Genomic DNA, 21,357 nt, shown 5'->3' on the forward strand with positions numbered 1-21,357 from the left:
TTCATTGTGACAGGGTATTCTCCGAAGGATCCTTTGTGGGGCATTGGTGCTCCGCGGATCCTAAAGCGCAGCGGACTTTAGCAGACGCGCTTAACTACAAAGAGGAGATGGAGTGACTCTTCTTTCAATGTCAAACTTCCATCGGCCATTTACCTTACCATAGCTGCGTAAGTGGGTGAATTCCTCGCCCTGAATTACGTACCGCACGCAATCCGGCGCCCAAAGGGAATATTCCTTGCCTTCTAAGTCTTTGAGGACTAACCGTAAACGGTCGATGTCTTCGAAGACGACGTAATTTTTTATTTCGTATGCTTTACCGTGGACAAGATCACGCCAGTGAGTCAAGCTGAGCTTCATTATACCTATGGAATATCTTTAGGTGCGTTTTCAAAGTGGCGTAGGACTTAAACCGCTTTACACAGCCCTTACAGGGAATACGAATGCCATCCGCGTAATCCATCAGGGCACGGCAGATGATGTCGTAATCGTTGCTAACCATCGTTAGGTAACCATTTACGTCAAGCTGTGAGATTTTCTTAGATTGCTTCGCGGATAAGACGCCGTTTCCTTTTGGGGTTTTCAACTCAATACACAACCCGCGGTATTTCTTATGCGCATTTAGGATTAAAAGGTCGGGTTGACCGGCTTGGTAGCCTTTTCGCCAGCAGGTTATTCGCTTGCTGTCTGAATCTTGAAGTTCGCCAAGACCCGGCGCTATGATGAAATCGGGGTAAAACCTACGTGTGTAGTCGACGACCTTCGCGTGTAGGTCGGCTTCATTTTCGATCTTAAATACTAACTTGTTTGGGCCGCCAAACCGCCTTTCTATTGCATATTTACCCGTTTTCCTTAGCGCGGGTAGGACTTCCTCAAAGACCCAATCACGAAACTCCACACCTTTGGGTAGTTTGGAGCTAAATATCAGTTCGTACAAACCAGGTTCGGATATAAACACGGCATTTGGTTGCGTAGTAAAGGAGCGGTGATTCGCAGCCCCTTGTAGATCAACCCATTTTTTCTGGTATTTCTCAGATACGTGTGCTCTAATTGCATCTCTAGGGCGCTCATAGCCCAACGCCAAAGCCACCTCCTTTGCTTTGAAGTACAAAGTTTCGCCTTGCACTATGCATTGCAGTTTGGTGTCGTTGTTTTCAAATACGCGAAGCATTGTATATTTAAGAAATATTTTAACATTAATATGCAACGCTCTTTAGCTGATTCATTTCTACGCTCAGTTGCGCGTCAGACACGACGAAGACGTAGCAATTTATCTTATCACCGTCGCCCGCACTGGCGTTTTTGGTGCGTTTGATCTCCAATGTTATGCCATCCTGCGTATTTACTAGACGTAAACCCTGACCATGTAGGTCTTCGTCGTTAATGGTGCGCATATCAATCCACAGCGCGTACTTATCCTTAAAGAATTCCTCAGGGCTAATTTGGTCGCCAAACTTACGCTTTGCCTCCCTGTACACGTCTGCGGGCTTTATCCCCTGGGAGTAAACCTTGTTTGGGACTCCGTTGATGTTCACGCCGACGTTAGTAATGTTGGGGTTATGAAAGGCTTCGGAGTCGCGCTTACCGGCTTCGTAGGGTTTGGCAAACACCAGCATTAACCCCGTGAGACTTCTTCGGGGGAGGTTAATGCTTTGGTTGATAACCTCATCCGTCTTATCCAAGAAGCTAAACGTCTTATACATCACTACGTGGTCGTAAAGGAATGCCTTTCCGGCGCTATATTCCATACCGGCGCTACGGGCCAGCTCTTCGCTGTACACCGTTTCGTACTGTAATTCTAGATTAGTGATAGAGTATGGAGTTGTTGTGGTAAGTGCACTGCTTAGCCCACCAATGATGTTATTAGCATCTGCTAAAGTTACTTCAAACTGTAGCTCGGATAACTGTCTTGGGTAATACACACCGTGATTCGTAATCACTTCAAAGTCCAGTGGTATGACATACTTACTACCATAGGCTGTCTTTATTCGCTTTGCGTCTGCCACTGCGGTTTCTCCGCTGCCGTCAGTAGGTTGCGTTTTCGTAGGTGTGCGGACCTTACGCAGGATAACACTACCAATTCCTTGTTCTATCCTTTGCGCGCGGTCAAAGGCTGTCAACCATAAGTCTTTGTACGTGGTATACAGATCGTACCTATTTAAGTCCAGCAAGGATTCCCCAGCAAACTTGATTCTCATCTTAGAAACGATGTTGCGACCCACGTTGTTAACGATAATCCTTTCATCTGTGGGGCTTGACTGTACCGCTAGGTCGAACCTTAAAGCCAAGGTGCCAGGAACCAATACTAGGTTATCCGTTAGGCGGGGCACGCCTACGTACAGCGTCTCCCCTGGCTTTGCGCTAGAAGGTGTGAATGTGACCCGGTGAAAGGTGCGTTCTGCTTTCAGCCCGCCAACCTGCTTAGGTAATACGTTGGGATTTAACTTTGAGCTTATCATATATAATGGAAGTAGAAGGAACAGACCCCGACTTCGATCCCACCACTGAGGAAGGTCAGGCTGACATTAACGACGGTGATGAAGAACCGCTGCTTCCCACCCAACAAGTCGACGATTCCCTAAGGGATAGGATTGCAAAGGCCCTAAGACATCCCAAAGCACGCGAGTACACGTTTCCGCGTGAGCACATAGAGCTTCAAAACATGGGCGAGCCGGAAGCAACCACACGGGAAACCGTAGAGTGGGCGGCGCAAGAGCTGGAGCAGCGCTATGTCCACTTTGACGCCGACGACGTAAGGCTCACGGAAAAAGGAAACAAAGTCCTCATAAGCGTTCAAGACCTAAGATTTCCTGACAAAGACCGCTGGACGAAACCACAAATCCTTTTTGACGAGGAGGGAAATGTTAGGGGCGACGTAACAAGATTAAAAGGCTTTCAACGTGCCACCAGAAGCATGTTAGAAAGGTTGGCAAACCTAACCGAAAGGACCAACCTGGAAAGGCGCGTCGAGGAGCTGCAAAGGGAGTTAGAAGAAGCAAAAGCAGAATACGATAGGAAAGTTCAAGTACTCGCCGACATACACGAAATAGAACTTGGGGATAAAGACGATCAAATGCGCGAATTAGAAAATGAATTAAGTCACATTAGGCGTCAAAGAAACCAAATCGAGGAAAACCTTGGGCGCACCTTAGCAGAGTTGGACATGAGCAAGGAAGAAGCTGGGAACTTAAAAAGTAACTTAGCTAACTCTTTAGAGGAACGGCGGCAGTTGATTGCTGAAATCAATGCCAAAGAAGAGCAAATCCGACAAAGGGAACAGGCCATCGAAGACCTGGAGGGACAAATAGAGCGGCAGCAGGAAATAATTGCGGACCAAACTCGTCCCGAAGAGGAAAGGGAAGCAGCTCAAAGGTAAGTAGAAACCCTTCAGGAAAGGGTTGCGGAATTACGGGCTCAAAAGGAAAAGCTGGAAAAAGAGCTGGGGCTTACCACCAAGGAAAAGGTAAAAAGAGCTCTGGTGAAGTATGGTATTCCGCTGGCATTTGCGGTTGCTATTTCGAGCGTAGTAGGAGTCATCCTATCCACGCTTAAGGCTACGGGCGCGGGCGTAAAGAAATTAGGCAGTGGGCTGACGGACTTGGGAAAAAAGATGGCAGCCGGTCTTCCTGGGCTGCTGGGTTCGGTTGTTTCCTTGGCACTTAGGGCCGGCGGCGAACTGTTGAAGTTCGTGGGGAATAACATTTGGATCTTGGTTGTCGCTATTGGAGTGGTACTCCTGAAGAAGATGAAGGCTTAATCTTATCCTTGTGTATTACTGGTGGCTTATCGTCGTCGGGCGCCCGAGGCGTCCTCGACTGGGGATAAGTAAAGATGGTATTCGCGCCGCCTTGATAATGCGGAACTAGTGGTATAGCGGTCATGGTGCTAATGGGCTTATGATTCCAAGTAGCATCCGTTGGAGGATTTTTTGCCGGGGCGGCATTTATCCGAAGGTAGGCAACGTCGTTGGGAAGAACCTGAAGCTTCGCATATTGACAATTGGCTATCATGTGAAAAGTTACCGGCGTTAAGTCTTCTACAGTCGGCGGTGGGGGTTCCGACGAGAAATGAACTGGGTTCCTATTATTATCTTTTTTTCTGTAGGGTAGTAATGGGCGGTCATTCTCATCAACGATCCTAAACCCGACATTACACGAATACCCCGTCGAAATGCTAATGGTACACATGATCAATCCCAGGCCCCCAACCTTCACCCACAGCCCGGTGTCATGCCAATGCTGTTCTAAGTAGTCCTTCTCCCCCAAAAAACGTAGAAACCAATCTTCCTTCGCGTGTGGGTTCATATATCTAAAGGCTCACCACCGTAAGAGTGCTAATGGTCTTGTGATTATAGGCTGTATCTCTCTGATTTTCTATGCTATTTATGCAAACGCTCCCGGTGTCATCTACGCGCATTTGCAGCTTTACCTTCCCATGGCAATCGGCGACCATGTGGAAAGTCCAAACCGATAGATTTTCGGCGCTGCCGGGGTTGGGCTCTACGGAGAAATGCGTAGGCTCCCTGTTGTTCGTCTTATTTCTCATAGGCTGCAGTACGCCATTCTCATCCAGGAACCTAAAGCCGACGTTGGCGTGACTACTCGTGCCAATGCAAATACTACAAAGGATCAATTTCTTTCCTGAGTAATTCAAGTCTACAGACATGCCCGTGACATCAACCCAAGATGCCTGGGTGTATTTTTTCTCGCCTGCGTAAGTCGTATAGACACAATCTACTCCAGCTACGTAGGGGTTGTTCATCGCCATATATAATAACTCAGACCAACACCCGCGACTGCTAGGCCGGCTTTTAATAAGTTGTGGTCATATTCCTCTTCTTTTTTAGGTGCTCGGTATACTTCTTTCGTTAGCTGCACTTTCTTAGGTGGTTGCGTATGGTGCACTTTTTTAGGCTGTTCAACAAAGTGCCTTCTAAGAGTGTCAGAGTTCACGTCATTCACCCCAAACTTCATGTCTTTGGTAGCTCGCTGCAGCTTGTTGTTGTATCCTACTACAGAACCAGTATTTATAGATAAATTACTAGGCATTAACCAACAACCCGGGGCTACTGCATAGTCCAACCTCGCCTTAGAATTTTGTATAGCTAGTTGGTAACGCTGTACGCCCTTGCTAATGTCGCCCTCCAAGATCGAACTTTCGAATAAGACCAAAGCTTCGGCTCGCGTCTCTTCTGCGGCGCCCGTATTTCCGATTATGCTGGATCGGGTGTTTACCTGAGCTCCAAGGATAGAATACACGTAAGCTTCTATGCTGCGGTTCAAACGGGCAAGGCCGGCTCTAGTTAGTCCTTTACCTTCTGGGGGTATGAAATTAAGATATTGCTTCGTTTGCTCGTCGTTGGTAATCTTAATAATCAGTGGATTGGCCCCTGCATACTTACCGCCCTCGTCTTTGAACAGAGGTCCGTCTCTGACTTCCTTAGTGGTCTTAGCGTTTGGTTCAAAGAAGGTGCTACTGTCGTGAGTTTCTTTATGATACCCAGTGTTCCACCGTAGATTCAATGCATGAACTTCCTTATCACTTAGCTCGTGTCCACCAATCCCCCAATAAGCCCAAATGTGCCCTAGACCATTGTTAGCACCGACAGTGCATCTAAAATCCTTCCCTACAACACCGAACTCCTTACAAAGCCTGTCGTAAGCTGGAACGTCGTATTTGTTATCTCTAGGATAAAACGCAGCATCTCCCGGCAGCGCAATAACACCCATTTCATGTAGTATTCTTCTAACCGTGAAGTGAAAATGAAACATGAATATTGAATTCTTCATCAAGTTCGCGCTTACCCCACAGCCACTGGTAGCACACCAAACCGCAAAGTTTAGTTGCTGCGGCCAATAACGCATGTTAGGACCACTTAACCATTCATGAGATTCCTTGGCGGTGGTATGAATAATGGGCACGTTTTTGAAGATATCTCGCACCTTTAACGGAAAGGAATGCTTGTTAGAGATCCGCATGTTCAGCGTTAGGTCCAAGCTTGGGTGTTTATCAAACGTAACTGCGGGTATCGGATAAGTACTGGTACCAAGCAATAATTCCTTTGACCAACCTTGCACGGGTTTAGGCTTAGGATGCTTCAGCTGAGAGTCTATCTGATCGACCAGCGTAGGTTTCAAATCCTCGTTGCTGTACATCCTAGAGCCGTTGAAGTAAATCCCATCAGGCCTCCTTTCGAACTTACTAGCATCCGCGTGCGGAAACATCTTCCTGAAGGCCCTCCAGTTCCAGTAATCCCGGTTGTCGTGATGTGGCTGCTCCTGTATATCATTCCCAAAAGCGTCGTACATTAGTATATAATGGATGTTATACCATCAGCACCTCAGTTGTACCCAGATGTTCCCAATTATCACACTACCACTAAGGATACAGGTCCTAACGAATTAAACGCGGAAAACTTTAGGCTTAATAAAGCGAACTTAATCTTGGCTTACTTGGAAGGGCAGGCAAAACACTACGAAAAAGTTAGGAAGAAATACGTCAGAGCCCGGAGTACGCTACATAAGATTTCGATAACTTCAGGATCCATATCCGTTGTGTTAACGGGCTCCGGCGTTGCTACTTCGCTTACTGGGCCGGGAATAATCGTTGGAGTTCCTTTGGCCGGCGTTGGGGCAGCCTGTGGTATTATTTCGGCTGTTGCTACGGGTATTATGAAAAAGCTATCCACGAAAATATCCAAGCATGACACGACAATAGCTCTGTCTAGGGCTAAAGTAAATACTATTACCGACCTTGTCTCAAAGGCTTTGCGTGACAGAAAGATAGACGACGTAGAATTCTCGCTTATTCTGACCGAAGAGGAAAAGTACGAGAAATTAAAGACGGACATAAGGAATAAAAAAACAGTCGTAAAAGATCTTTCCGAAGAATCTCGCAAAAAGATCTACCAAGAAGCGAAAGAAGAGCTTCAAAGAAAGCTTACTCAGTAAATATCGTGACGGGATTCTATTTACATATCGAACGTCAGTCTAGAAATTACGCGTAATCTTATGCCATAAGATTTATGCTAATTACTCATCTTATGGCATAAGATTTATGCTATTCGCTCATCTTATGGCATAAGATTTATGCTATTCGCTCATCTTATGGCATAAGATTCACTATCTTCTCGGAATCCATCCTAATAGGGGGTGGCTGGGGTCTATTTTGTAAAATATTTCGTAAATTACGTCGGGGTAATAAGGAATATCCTTATTCAGCCGACAAAACATCCACTCGGCTCTGCTCATATCAGAAACCTCAGGAATAGACTTACCGGTAATTTCAGACAAAAGATAGGGAATAGCTTTGTAATATTTCCCTAGTTTTAATTTTTTCAATGTCTTCCGTAGGCTTTGTGGGGTTGGCTCTTCTAAATGGTCTATGATTTTCTTCTTTACTTCGTTGTCTAAATATATCGGATGTAAACCTTGGATATGACTCATCCAGTCCCTGAAGTATTTTATTCTCTTATATGGCGTTTTCTTACGACCTCCATTGGCGTAATACTGCTCTCTGGTAGCATTTGGTACGGCATTACGAATATTCTTACCACACTCGTAACACTGTGCTGACGTGTCATCTTCTATTCGCATTTTCTTACCACAACAAATATACTTATTTGGCTTAGTAGGTACAAACTTGGGTTTCAAGCACTTTACACAGAAATCATAAGCAAACTCTTTACAATCTTCGCACTCCATATATAGACTAACATATTTAAGTGCGCTGTTGCCCTCAACCACACTTGGAGTGGGGGTCGTCCGTAGGTGGATTTTTGACGCGGGTCTTACCCCGTGTTGAGATTGCGCTGGAACCCCCATTCCCTATACTACTTAGGATTCGTTTTTCCTGAATGCGTTTCTATGGCAACAGATCGACTACAATAATTTGTGAGTTAATACTTCAAGATCCTCTCAAAATCTTGGCCATCAAAATTTTTCTTTACACAGACAATTTATTTTCCTTTAGCTTTTGATTCTGACCCTAATGGTTTTACTAAGTTAAACGATCTACAGTAATTCAATCATTACTCGCGTCATAAAATATCGATCTCTCATCACATTCAAAGAACAAGGAATAAGAAATAAACTTGTCTTGTCGCATGAAAGAGTTGTTTATAGAACTACTTGAGTTGCAAAATAATTCTAAATCGGATATGACGAATGCGAATAATATTTTTCGAAAGGGAAAATATTTCTTGCTTTCGTCATATGGTTCAAGTTAGCGATTTTTGTAGCCTTAATTAATTAGTTTGATCTATTTTTATATGCATTTGGATCTGCTCTAGTAATTCATTGCTTGTTTACTGTCTCTACGCAGTCGCTATATTCGGATATGACGAATGCGAAAAATATTCTCCATTTCGAAAGGGAAAATATTTTTTGCTTTTGTCATATGGTTCAAGTTCACTCCCCAAACACCTCCCCTTACGTCCCCAGGTTTGATGATCACGTGATGACGTGCATGACCACGTGACTACGTGCATGACCACGTGACTACGTGCATCTCGGTTCATCCAATATGGCGGGCTAAAGGTGTGAGAAAACTTCTGTCGTTTCGATCGCCATTTTCTCGGTAAGTAATGCTCAAACATTCGATCGTTGTACTTAGTTGTCGTTTTAAGAATATCGTCTTACACTGTATGAATTTTTTTTCTGTTTTAAGAGCATTTTTTGCCTCGTAATTTAGAATTTTGTGTGCTACAGTTTGTGTTCGTAATATTTTAATAAATGCACGTGAATAACGCTTTCAGATTATCATAGTTAATGTCTTAATACATGTTTACTAGTTAAACAATGAAGAATTAAAATTTTTTATTCTATAATTGCATCTTTACTTCTCCGCATTTTAATTTTTTTAGCTTGTTTACGGCGCATGAATTAGCATGTCTACCCTAATCTGACCATTTAGAATATAATATTTAACTTATATCAATCATAAAGAAACTAATAATTGTAACGTAATACTAATAATATGTATGCCACTTAGCTGTGTAAAGATGATAGAGATATAGTTCATCATCAGTATATTGTAATAATTTGTCCTAAAAGCATATTCTGTTCAAGTATTGCTTGTGTCTCGAGAAACATTGACATTATTGCTTGAATTGATTGGCACTTGTGGCGTTTCTTGAGAAAGTTGTGGATTATATATAAATATCGGCTGCAGTATGAATCTACCAGGTCCTGCTTGTGTAAATGGTGGGCGCATCGAAGATAGGTTGGTTGACTGCCATAATACCTATCTCGTACTATGAGTTTATCATAGCTTAGATATGCAATCTTCCCATGCTGTCTAGCTTCATTTAGTTTGGGCATTAGCTCCTTCCTTTTGGCATTCACGCGATCTGAGAAGTCTTCTCAAATGGAGATTCGCGTTCTTCTTAGGTTACGCTTGGAGTTGAGTACAAGATCAAGATCTTTGTAGTTCAGAAATTGTGCTACAATTGGACTCAATTTTCCTGGCTTCTTTTTGCCAATTCTATGTGCACGTTCGATTGATATATTGTCTCCATCTAACTGTAGTTTGTCAGTGATTATTAAATAATATTATTAAATACTTTTCTTTGAGTTTCTCCTCGGATTGGGACCAGCTTTCATTTCCTGTAGCTTCGTCGATTCCATCAAAGCATAAATTATTCTGCCTTGACCAATTCTCCAGGTCATCTGCCTTGTCAAGAAGATGATCAATGTTAGACTCGATCGTTTCTAATCGACTTTAACAATTTGTGGCCTTCATTTCAGCAATTTCTGCTTGACTAATCTCAAGGCTTCTTGTATTTTTAGTAACTCTTTCATCATGTCAAGAGTGTTGGAGAAGCCTTTAGATCCTACAGTAGTCCTTGTTCAGTTTTTGAGCCTCCTTTAGAACGAGTACCTGCCGCCATATTTAATTATACTTTTTCTCTCAAATAATGCCATTGACCAGGAAAATTTAAAGAATATCCAGCACTATTGATATTTTTCAATGACTTTTCAAGTGCACTTGACATAGCTTGCATTTGGAATTATTAGGCTTTTAAATTATTTAAACAAATAGAACAAACCCTGGGTTTTGAAATGCCTCATTTTGTTTGGAGGGGTAGTAAAGAGAAAAATAATCTCAAGGATAATGAGATGACACCTTTGCATTAAAGAAACATTTGATGAAGCCATACCCGCAGCATGGCCTAACAGAAGATAAGCGGGTTTACAACTACCGACATAGTTGGGCACAAAGGCTCTCAGAAAATCTCTTTGGCATACTTGCCAACAGATGGCCATTACCAAAAAATACCGGACAATATGGCGGCCCCCTCATTATGCAAACATCTTTACGGGCATTTAAAAATGGTGGATCCGTACAAAGGATCATATGGTAGTAAAACTAAAAAGCTTAAAATAAAGTGGTTAATAGTGGCTTGGACATTTTGTGGTGTTATGGATCAATTTATCGTACTTCAGTGCACTTACCAGACTCAACTTATGATGCCTGCATAAAGGTCTTTTTCGGGCAAAATACTGTTAAAAATAATGTGCTATTTCACCACACATTCTCTTAAAATCATAGTCATACTGTCCCCTAAGTAGATAAAATTCTGCATGATCACGGAGATAAATCCATCTTGCGGTCTCCACGTCCAATCATTCACATAACACACTCGTCTCAGAGCCATCTTTAACGCCAATTCGTTCTCATCTGGAGCGGGCAAAATTCGATAGAAACCACAGCTTTTTCCCCATATGCTATTTGATATCATTGTCGAAGTATCAATCTTTCAGGACTTGAAAAAGTTTTTAAAATATCGAGTATAAAAGCACCAACAGAGCTCTTTTCTCCGACTCTTTCTCCTCCATATTATACCTCAGTAGCCAGGCCTTTAAGGCGAACAAAAAATTACCGTGTGGGGGAGATGAGGAGTAGTAAGATAAAGCAATGTTCAATAATACGTTTTGCCTGAAACGTAAAGAAGTTTAGATAGTCTATTGTGCTTGTTGCTCTTAAAAGTGAATTGCTATGTATTTACTTTTTTATATCCTAATTTATAAAAGTGTAAATCTGATGTATGAGATAACTGACAAGCCCCTACCCCTTAGATTGTTTTTTATTATGAGAAGTGGGATTACTTTGTTATTAATCCCAATATCAAAATGTCTGAATATCTGAATGAATATACTAAAGAAGTGATCAATTGGAAATTGAAATTTGATTCTGAGGTAAGTGCAAGGAGTTCTTTTGCTAACTTATATCAAGAATCTGCAGAGTTGTTTGAAGTTGCTTTCACTGTGAAAGTACCATTTCCATTGTTTAAAATATGGAAAAAATTCAGTACAAAGAACACCTCAGATGGAAGCTGCCTTAGCATTACTGAATTGCTAAATGCTACAGTACCTGGTGGATGTTGGGCTGTTGCACAAGAATTTAGTGGGCGGCTCGAAGAAAATATAAGAAAGGAAATGGGAAGAGTTCTCTCACTTTACAAGAAGTGCAAAGGAGGGAGAAATAGAAAGGAGCTGGATAAAAAATATGCTGAATTCAGTGTCCTGACAAAAGAGCTTGTGTCAGTAACAAAGCTTAGAGAAGATTATGAAGACATCAGCATGGAACTTGAGCAGTGGAAAAGGAAGTACACTGATATAGAAAATGAAAAATGCAAGCTTTTGGAAGAAATGAAACAGGTTTTACAATCAAAAGATGAAGAAGTAGAAGTTTTAGATGCACTTAATGACGAACTCAAAGCTTATGTTGTGACATTAGAGGAATCATCAAGTGCTAATGAATTCTCATGCACTTCAAAGAAAATGTCAGAAGTTGGTGAGAAACAAAAATCCAGAAAACTAAAACAAAAGATAGAGCTCAATGTGCTCTTTGGTTTTCAAAGTCATTTGGGCTGGATATCTCATCTATTACATTTAAAGACGGCAGTGATGGTAACAAGATTTATAATGTGAGTTATGAGGAAAGGGAAAGTACCAGCTCTAAAGGGCCAAATCGTTATGCAAGTCTTTCACAAGAAGAACATTCTAGGCTGGAACAGATTTTATTTCTCCTAGATAAGTTCTATGTAAGTGATGAGTGTTATCATGAGCTTAGCCTGGTCACCAATGATATTCCTCGATCGTACTTAATAAAGCAAAAGAGGGATGATCTGAATTCTTTTTGCCACATAGAAAGGGTACCTGGACCACTTCCAGGTGCCCAGCGCAGTTTTGCTACAATGTTAAAGGAGTCTTTAACCAAGTACTTGGATTCAAATCCATCATATGATCCCACTAAAAGCCCATTCAAAGTAAAAATAAGTGGAGATGGGGCAAGAATGTCAAGGACAATAACATTTATGATTTTGTCATTTTCTTTGCTCCAAGCAGGTGATTTTAGCTCTTCAAAAGGCAATCACACAATAGCCATTGTAAGTGGACCTGAAAAATATGAAACTCTCCAGGTTTCATTTAAAGACATTATTGATGAAATAAATGATCACATCAAATCTCAAAAAGTCAAATTAGGAGACAAGCAGGTACCAGTAGAGTTTTTTCTTGGAGGGGATTTAAGATTTCTGCTACTTTCAATGGGCCTTAGTGGTGCTACATCAGACTATGCCTGTTTGTGGTGTAAAATTCATAAATCCAAGAGGTGGGATATGCAACACAACTTAGAATACTACCAGTCTGATAAACTGAAGAGAACACTAAAATCAATTAAGGAATGCTGCACAAAGTCAAAAGAAAATTTTTGTTGTATCAATCCACCATTGTTCAATATTGAACTTGATCATGTAATTTTAGATGAGCTACACATGATGCTGAGGGTAACAGACAGACTTACTGAAAACTTAATTATTGAAGTAATGGTGAAAGACAGCAAAGAGGATTTTACAGTGTAATAAAAAACGTGGAGAAGCCAAAGGTCTACACCTAATAAAACTTGTTGAAGCCATTAATGACATTGGAATAACATTTGCTATTGGGTAAAAATTAAATGCAGATGGAAAATCCAGTGGCCAGAAAGACTGGACAAGTCTAGTTGGATCAGACAAAAAAAACTTATGAAATTTTTACCTGAAAAGCTAAAATCTATGAATGTCCTTTTTGAGGATACAAAAGCTAATGTCATAAAACTTTGGGAAGACTTTTATTTATTGTACCAGTTAATATGCAGTACAGAAACAGATGATCAAACACCAAATGATATCCATCAAAAAGCCAAGCAGTGGATAACTTCATTTTGTAACCTTGGTTCTAAACGCATTGGCTATGGCACAGCTAGAGTGACCCCATATATGCATTCCATCCCCTATCACATACCAGAATTTATTTCTAATCATGGATCATTAATGCAATTCTCTGGGCAAGGTGTAGAAAAGAACAATGATGATGCTAAAGAAATATATTATCAGAAGTCAAACAAATGGGATGCTGCCCATGATATCTTATTATTAGAAGCAAGACAAAAAGCTCTACAACATCATGAAAGAGAAAAAAGAAAGTATACAAAAAGGAACAAAGATTGGTGGGATGAAAAAATTTTAGAATCAAGGAAAAGAAGAAAAGATACCGAAGGCACATCAACATGCACTACTACAAGTAATTTAGATGGATAATCATAAAAGTACAAACTAATATAAGCTTTTTTATTTATCATACCTGAGCTTTTTAATCTTTAAATCTATTTTTTGTATTTGAATTATTTATCATTATCATTCTAATCCATTATCATTAAGCTGCTGGCTTAAAAAAAGGGGAAAAAAATCATATTTAAATTATTTATCATTATTGTAAATGTTAGAAAAAGAACAAAATTTTAATTTATTTGAGTTTTCTATACAAAACTTTAAAACTGTGTCTATAACAAATGTAATAAACTGCAACAAGTGTACATATAGTCCTGTTACACAGTATACATGTTTCTGTTCTACAATTCCAGTATAGTGCTCATTCTAAACCTGTAAATGCCATTCAGCTGTAGTAATATATGGTTTTCATAAACCCGTTGAACAAGATGTATTAAGTGAAATAGTCAGATTCAAACAAGAGCAGAAAATAATTAGAGTTTAAAAGTACAACATTCTCTAAAAGTATTTCACGGGTTTATGAAAACCACTCTTGATAGTTCTAAATAATTGTGTTAATAAACTGTCTTAGTATTTAGTGTGAATAATCTATCATATTCATCTATATAAATTGTACTGATCACAGGCTCTCCGGTTCAATGTAATCAAAACTTTTTCTACTGGAGATGTTGGAGTCTTTTGTAATTTGCCAGATTACACAACATAGTAACTCTTTGTATATGAAAGGACTAACCTAAGCTTAATAGGGAAGTCAACAGTAATGCCTTGGCCATGTTCATTCAGGCAATAATGCCAGTATGCAGGAAGGTTAAACCTATGAAAGTCAGATTTTTCATAGAGCATAGATTTGTTATCTGCAGCTTTTTTGCCCAGGCCTTTAAATACGTATCTCATTATATCATGATCAATGCGGATATCAGCATTGTGTAAAGCTTTTACTGATTTAAACCTCAGAATACTTGTGATACCCTCCAAGAAGGTGGCTGTTGCATGCTGAAGCCTTTCAGGTGTAATAACAGGAAAACTATAACTCCTAAAAATACATATGCAAAATTTATTACAAAAAAAAACGACTTCATTGTTTAACAAAAGCATTTTATTAGTGGGAAATATGCTTTACACGAGTATTAAACTTATATATATTAACCTGATCAAAGACTCTGTTAAATGACTTGAAGGCTGCCAGGAACAGGTCCAAATGGGCCAGTTTTTCCACTTCAAGAGGTAATCGTTATCCTGCATAAAAATAACACAAATATAATTTGTATCAACTTAACAAAGATCGAAGAAAATAAAGCATTTGTGATTGTGAATCGAATCATTATTTTACCAAAGTTTTACTGACCTTTGTAGACGTTGTTCGCTTGCTTATTATCCTCTCCACCTCGTAAATTTTGGCTCCACATTTATACTTTTGTTTTGATTGAGAAACAATGTCACAATCGGCAGTTGAAAGCCTATTTAGTGCCCTGTAATCAACTCTCATGGTTCTTCGACCACGCTCCGCCATGTTGTTATGAGAAATTTGACACTAGGAGGCACGCGCCATCTTGACCCCGCAACACTGCTGTCGAAAAATACTGCCGGAGCGAAATGTCCGGTATTTTTGGTAATGGTGCATTCTGATCTGTCCTTCTGCTTCAACCAAATGCTATTGAATTGATAGTATTCACAGCCCTTGTTCTGCACAATTACCTATGACAGAGCTTGTCACGAGTCGCCTACTGCCCTATGGGATTGGTAGATCAAGATCAAGATGGAAAAGTAATTCCTGGAAGTTCGCTCCAAGAGTCCTCTAAAGAGTCATTCCTGCTTCTTAATGTCCCATCAACTGGACATAATGCATCGATGTATGCCAAGTCAGTGAGGGAGACCTTCAAAGATTACTTTTTCAATGAGGGTGCTGTTGACTGGCAGTGGGATTTGTGTTGAAAAACAATTCTTACTTTATACAAGTTATAGTCATTACATCTTTGGAAATCAGCTGTGGCTAGCTCTTGTCAATTGAGTCTTTAATCTGTTCAAAAAACAAATTTGTTTCTAATTACTTTTGTTATTATTACAGCCACTACAGAGTTGTAGTCAAGAGATACCTAAATATTTCTAGTCTAGACTTGTATTTATCATTATTATAATTACTTGGGGATGAACGAAGACTCAAGAAGTGTTGAGAACTGACTCCGCTACACATCATTTTTCTCCTAACACTTCTTTTGTGCTCTGACAATCCCTATGTGCTTTAAAGATAAATGCAGCACATGCACAAATGTTCTCTTTTTCAATATACTGCTTAGTATTAAAAATATCATTTATGCCAAATCAAAAGAAATGACATATATACACCAAATTGCAAGAATGTTGTCATATAAAAATTAAAAATGGTATATAGGAATGAATTCTTTTTTTTTTGCAAAACAGTAACTGTTGTAATTTTTTCACTGTTTTGAAGGTATAGATCGACATTTACACACTAAAAAAGCTATTCTCATCAATATAGAGGGCTTTAGAATCAAAATAAACAAATATTTCTAATTGATTCCTATTTGTTTTCTTTTTCTTTTATATTTATATGACAACGTTCTTGCAATATTACTAGTGTTGTAAATATATTGATACACCAATCCAAAGTATATGGATTTTTGGTAATAAAACGTTTCAGTTCAATCAAGTATTGATGACGGGGTAAGAATGACTTCAATCTTACAAAAGTTATACTGAAAAGTTGGGTAAAACTTTTTATTGATATTTCTATTTCTTGTATTAATAATCATTACCAGTAACTGATTATATACATTACATTTCTCAATTTTTGACTCCAATCTTATAAAAGTTATAATGAAAAGTTGGGAGAAAATATTTATTTATATATCTATTTCTTGTATTAATAAACATTAAAGTGTATATCAGGTCTAGAATTTTTTTACGGTTTTGGCATCTCTAGATGATATAAATAAATATTCCAAAAAAAATTTTTCGATTTCGAATTTTTTTCACCTCGAAATCAGCTTTCAAAGTTAGATTTCTGGCGACGCCCAGTCGTGTTGGCCGTGTTTTAGGAGACTGGTAACTAGTGACGTAAATTCGAGAACCGAGAAAAGCGATTGTCAAGGATACGAGTAGACAAAGTATTGTAAACATTGACCCGTTAGTGACTTTCATTCCCTCAAAAAACATAAATTTCAATATATAATTTCACAAGATGGCTACGAACTATTACGGGAGTGATTGCAGCTCTGAAAGCGAGATTTCAAGTATATATTCAGAGGAAGAGGATGGAGAAATAGAGGACGAATGCCATCAACATGCTGAAACACACGAGTCAGATGATAGCTACCCCAGGTCTGAATCTCACGAATTGGTAGGACCATATTCTTCAGAACCACTTGCTGATGCGGACTGGCTCAGTGAATATAACGAAGAAATTTCAAAGATCGAGAAGAGAAATGAAAAGCTTCAAGAAAGATTTGATGGCGTCACGCCGAATAGCGCTTGGTACGTAACTATCAAGATCTAGCTACAAGCTCACTCTTTTTGCAAAATATTTAGTTTCGTTTTGATTTTTTTACTAACTCGCAAATCTAAACGTTTCCTCTTTTAGGTGTAGATGCGGTCATTGCAAGAAAGACTTACTTCAAAAACCTCAAGAGTGTAATTGCTGTCACGAAATAGAGGGTTGTCTCGAGTCACTGAAGTCTTCCGAAGTGCTCGAAGAATTGGAAGTACCTCCCATTTGTGTGACCTTACATCCAGGGTTTGAGCCTGTTTGTTTAAATCGCTGGTCCCTACGTTCATCATGTGCCAAGTACCGCACTATCGACGGATATAAGTATAGACAAGCTGGCAGTGAAGAAGAGTGAGTAAATCCTTTTTTTTCTTGAATCGATGGTATTTTATTGGATTGGATAAATGCATGGTATTTCATTGGATTGGATTAATGGATGCTATTTCATTGGATTGGGTGGATAGATGGTATTTCATTGGATTGGATGAGTGGATGGTATTTCATTGGATTGGATAAATGGATGGTATTTCATTGGATTGGATGAATGGATGGTATTTCATTGGATTGGATGAATGGATGGTATTTCATTGGATTGGATGAATGGATGCTATTTCATTGGATTGGGTGGATAGATGGTATTTCATTGGATTGGATGAATGGATGGTATTTCATTGGATTGGATGGATGGATGGTATTTTATTGGATTGGGTGGATGGATGGTATTTCATTGGATTGGATAGATGGATGGTATTTTATTGGATTGGATGAATTAATGGTATTTCATTGGATTGGATGAATCGATGGTATTTCATTGGATTGGATGAATGGATTGTATTTCATTGGATTGGGTGGATGGATGGTATTTCATTGGATTGGATGAATGGATGGTATTTCATTGGATTGGATGTATGGATGGTATTTCATTGGATTGGATGAATGGATGGTATTTCATTGGATTGGATGGATGGATGGTATTTCATTGGATTGGATGAATGGATGGTATTTCATTGGATTGGATGAATGGATTGTATTTCATTGGATTGGATGAATGGATGGTATTTCATTGGATTGGTTGAATGGATAGAATTGGGTTACATCGTATTGTTTGGCTATGAGTAGAATACTAGATGTATGGATTAATAATAGGTTAATGGATTACCATTTGAATAGGTTTTAATATTGGTCTTTACCGGAGGGGGGTCTATTGGGCTTAATATTTTAGAATGATCAAAAGTTTTCAAGACGTTTTTTGGGAAGAGGGATTCAATGCTCTCACCTTTGAAAATAAATAGAGAGTGGAAGGTACATTTGGCAAATTCGACACTGAATTTACAATCACATTTTAACATTTCTTATGATATGATGTTCTTTTTGTGTCAGGGTCACCACAATAGCATGGGACAGCAATTACAGCAGACTTGAAGGATGTTTATTTGTTTGGATCCAGAGGTTAAAACAAGGAGAAAATCCCACAGAAGAGAAGCATCAAGCATTCACCCCAACATTTACACTAACTACCACTTAAAGGTAAGAGGCAGTACATGAACAGTTTGCATCCACCCACCCCTCCCATCAACAGTGAACGGTACTTTACATTCATATAAAGAAATGGTTCCCCTTCGGTGTCTTGTGTCATTACCGACATCTTACTCTATTGGTGTTTGTGTGTGTGTGTGTTGGGGGGGGGGGGGGGGGGGGGGGTCAACTGTGCTTATATATTTAATACTGTTTGTTTTATCTAAATTGTGTACCCTAGTCAATTGTAGATCATGTTCACAAGTAGGGAGGGTGACCCTGGTTGTAATGAGACAAGTATTTTGCTTCCCTTCCGGGGGAACAACATAAAACCTGTCTCTGCAAAAAATACCTAGCAGTAGAGACTCCCTTTTAAGGGTGGTCTTTCCTTTGTACCAGCCACGATTGCTATGGAAAGAATGAAATCATTAAGAGGCTTTTCCGATGTTTTACGCTGGTACATGAAACCAATTTGTGAAATGGATTGCGGTTTTCTGATATGTGATAACGTTATCACTACGTAATGTATGGCATCATGTTTTATTTCAAAAATTTTTTTTTGACTTATAAAACATGCCTTTGATCGGTTTAACACAAAAATATAACTAAATTATAGCTGAGATGAATTGGAAAAAAGTTAAGCGTTATCTTTGAAAAAGGTAAAAATCGCTTAACGTTGATTAAAACCTATGGCTTTGTTCCTATTTATCTCAACTATTATTTTGCTCATTTTTTGGATCACAATTTTGGTTTCAATTTTTTATGAAATATGACGTCATAAATTAGGCGTATGCGTCATCACATAACAGACATCGATCCATTTTACAAATTGGTTTTATGTATGAGCTTAAAACATAAGAAAAGGCTCTTAGAGATTTTAATATTTTTCTTATAGTAACCGTGGCTGGTAAATAGGTAAGACCCCCTTAAACGTCATGTAAACATGTCCTAATACCAACTGCTCTGTTCAAGGAAGATCATAAAAATATATATATTCCTGGTAAAAAGTGTTAATCCGTTGTTGCCCTTAATCTCTGCAGATATTCGGCATGATGGATGGCTGAAAGAAAACACGAAAGGAATCGAGAAAAGAGAAGAAAAGTGTGAATAGAGTAACCGAAAAAGTCGGAGAATCGATACTCGAAAAAGTGTTATTGAATTACTTATTGAAAGTTAAGAAAGCATATAGAAAAATGATATAAATAGATCAAATAAATGACAGACCAATAGAAAGAAGAAAAGTAGAGTACGATAAGAATTGATAGGTAAAGAAATAGAAGTAATATAGAAAAAGAAATGAAAAGAAAAAGTAAAGAAAATGTGACAAACAAGACACGGAAAATAACGTTAGAGAATAAAAAGTAAAAACCAGAGTGAAAGACGAAATAGAAAACATAAAGAAAAGAAAAAGAAATGGAAAAAAAAAAAACGGTGAAGAACGTTAAAGGATACAACGTAAAAAGCTGAGCGAAATGAGAGAAAAAGAGATTTAACTATAGATAATTAATGATTGTAAAGATTTCAAAATAAAGTGAGTTTTAATAAAATACTTTTCAAAAATATACTAAATGTCAGTCGTTACTATACGAGCCTCTTCATCATTCCCAAATTATCTTGAATGCGAGTTTTACAGGATAACACAAAAGAAATACCACACATTCCTACGAGAAAAGCTGTGATTTCTTTTGTATTTTCCTGTTCTGCTCATATTCAGGGTATTGTGACTGTTCAATAATTAGTAATACTCGAGGGATTGGCACAAATATAAAGAACGGAAAACATTACTGATTGAATAAAGGCAGTTATTTACAAAGTGCTAGATTCCTTGAGGCTTTATTAAATGACAAAGAATGCTGACTGAAAGAAATACTCGATACTCGAGGGAACGACGTGACCAAAACACAGAACACTAGTACTTTGAAAAGATTACAAGCAAAAACTGGAACAATGCATTTTCAAAGTGAAAGATTCTTTGGGGCTTGCGGAATTAAAAATTACAGAAATAAAAATTGCACGGGTCTCCACTCCCATATTCACCCAAATATGACGTCATGTATTTGACTTCTTTGGGCGCTGTCTAGTTTAGTCACGTGTTATTCCCTCGGGTAATTCCTTTTATTCTACGCTTGAAAACACTTATTCAAACTGAAGTAAAGAAAATATTATTATGTGCATAATTTACTGGTATGAAACGGTTGGTGCGGCGTACTGTTTTGCTTCAAGAAGTAAACTCAAAATAGACGCGCAAAGTGGCGAAGAAACAATATTTAATTAATGAGGATTGAACGGTAAACTTTTGGGACACAGTACAACTGGTTTTGAAAGAAATTTGTTGAGCTTTTGACTAAACTAGAGTCTTGATCACTGCAGTCACGCTATCAATACTGTCAAAAACTGCAGTCTGTACTGTCTCAAACGTTTATACGGTTAATCATAATAGTTCTCAAGCAAAGATGAATTTTCATAATTGTCAAACTTTTGAGACACAGACAACTGGTTTGGAAAGCAATTTGTTGAACTTTTGACTCAATTAGAGTCTTGATCACTGCAGTCACGCTATCAATAAATTACTTTCAAAACTGCAGTCGTACTGTCTCAAAAGTTAATACGGTTTAATCATGATATTTCTCAAGTACATATGAATTGACACGATTGTCAAGAGTTAATAAACTTCATAGTTCAAAGTGTAATAAAAAATGTTAACGCTGCATGCGTCTTGAAATCTTTGTCTCCGGGTGTACTTTATTCTTCTGGTCAAGTGTCTCAATAATAAAGGCATTTTTCAACTGTT

The 21,357-nt window shown here is 38.9% G+C and overlaps 1 protein-coding gene and 2 pseudogenes across 2 annotated transcripts; 2 read left to right on the plus strand and 1 right to left on the minus strand.

Moving 5' to 3' along the window:
- Positions 1-8,511: 8,511 nt before the first annotated feature.
- Positions 8,512-14,862, plus strand: LOC116305376 (uncharacterized; annotated as a pseudogene). Its single transcript, XR_016120402.1, has 2 exons — positions 8,512-8,574; positions 9,786-14,862. The product of XR_016120402.1 is annotated as an uncharacterized LOC116305376 (transcript).
- On the minus strand, positions 14,146-15,116 carry LOC148909123 (uncharacterized; annotated as a pseudogene).
- Positions 15,117-16,120: 1,004 nt separating this feature from the next.
- Positions 16,121-21,357, plus strand: LOC148909124 (uncharacterized). Its single transcript, XM_089033772.1, has 4 exons — positions 16,121-17,041; positions 17,148-17,402; positions 18,432-18,578; positions 19,607-21,357. The coding sequence occupies exons 1-3, from the start codon at positions 16,749-16,751 to the stop codon at positions 18,574-18,576; spliced, it is 693 nt and encodes a 230-aa protein (XP_088889898.1). The 5' UTR covers positions 16,121-16,748; the 3' UTR covers positions 18,577-18,578; positions 19,607-21,357.

Source organism: Actinia tenebrosa, unplaced genomic scaffold, assembly GCF_029948245.1.
Source record: "Actinia tenebrosa isolate PJP-AT-01 unplaced genomic scaffold, QUT_ActTen_1.0 PGA_scaffold2__45_contigs__length_23673736, whole genome shotgun sequence".
Classification (NCBI taxonomy): domain Eukaryota; kingdom Metazoa; phylum Cnidaria; class Anthozoa; order Actiniaria; family Actiniidae; genus Actinia; species Actinia tenebrosa.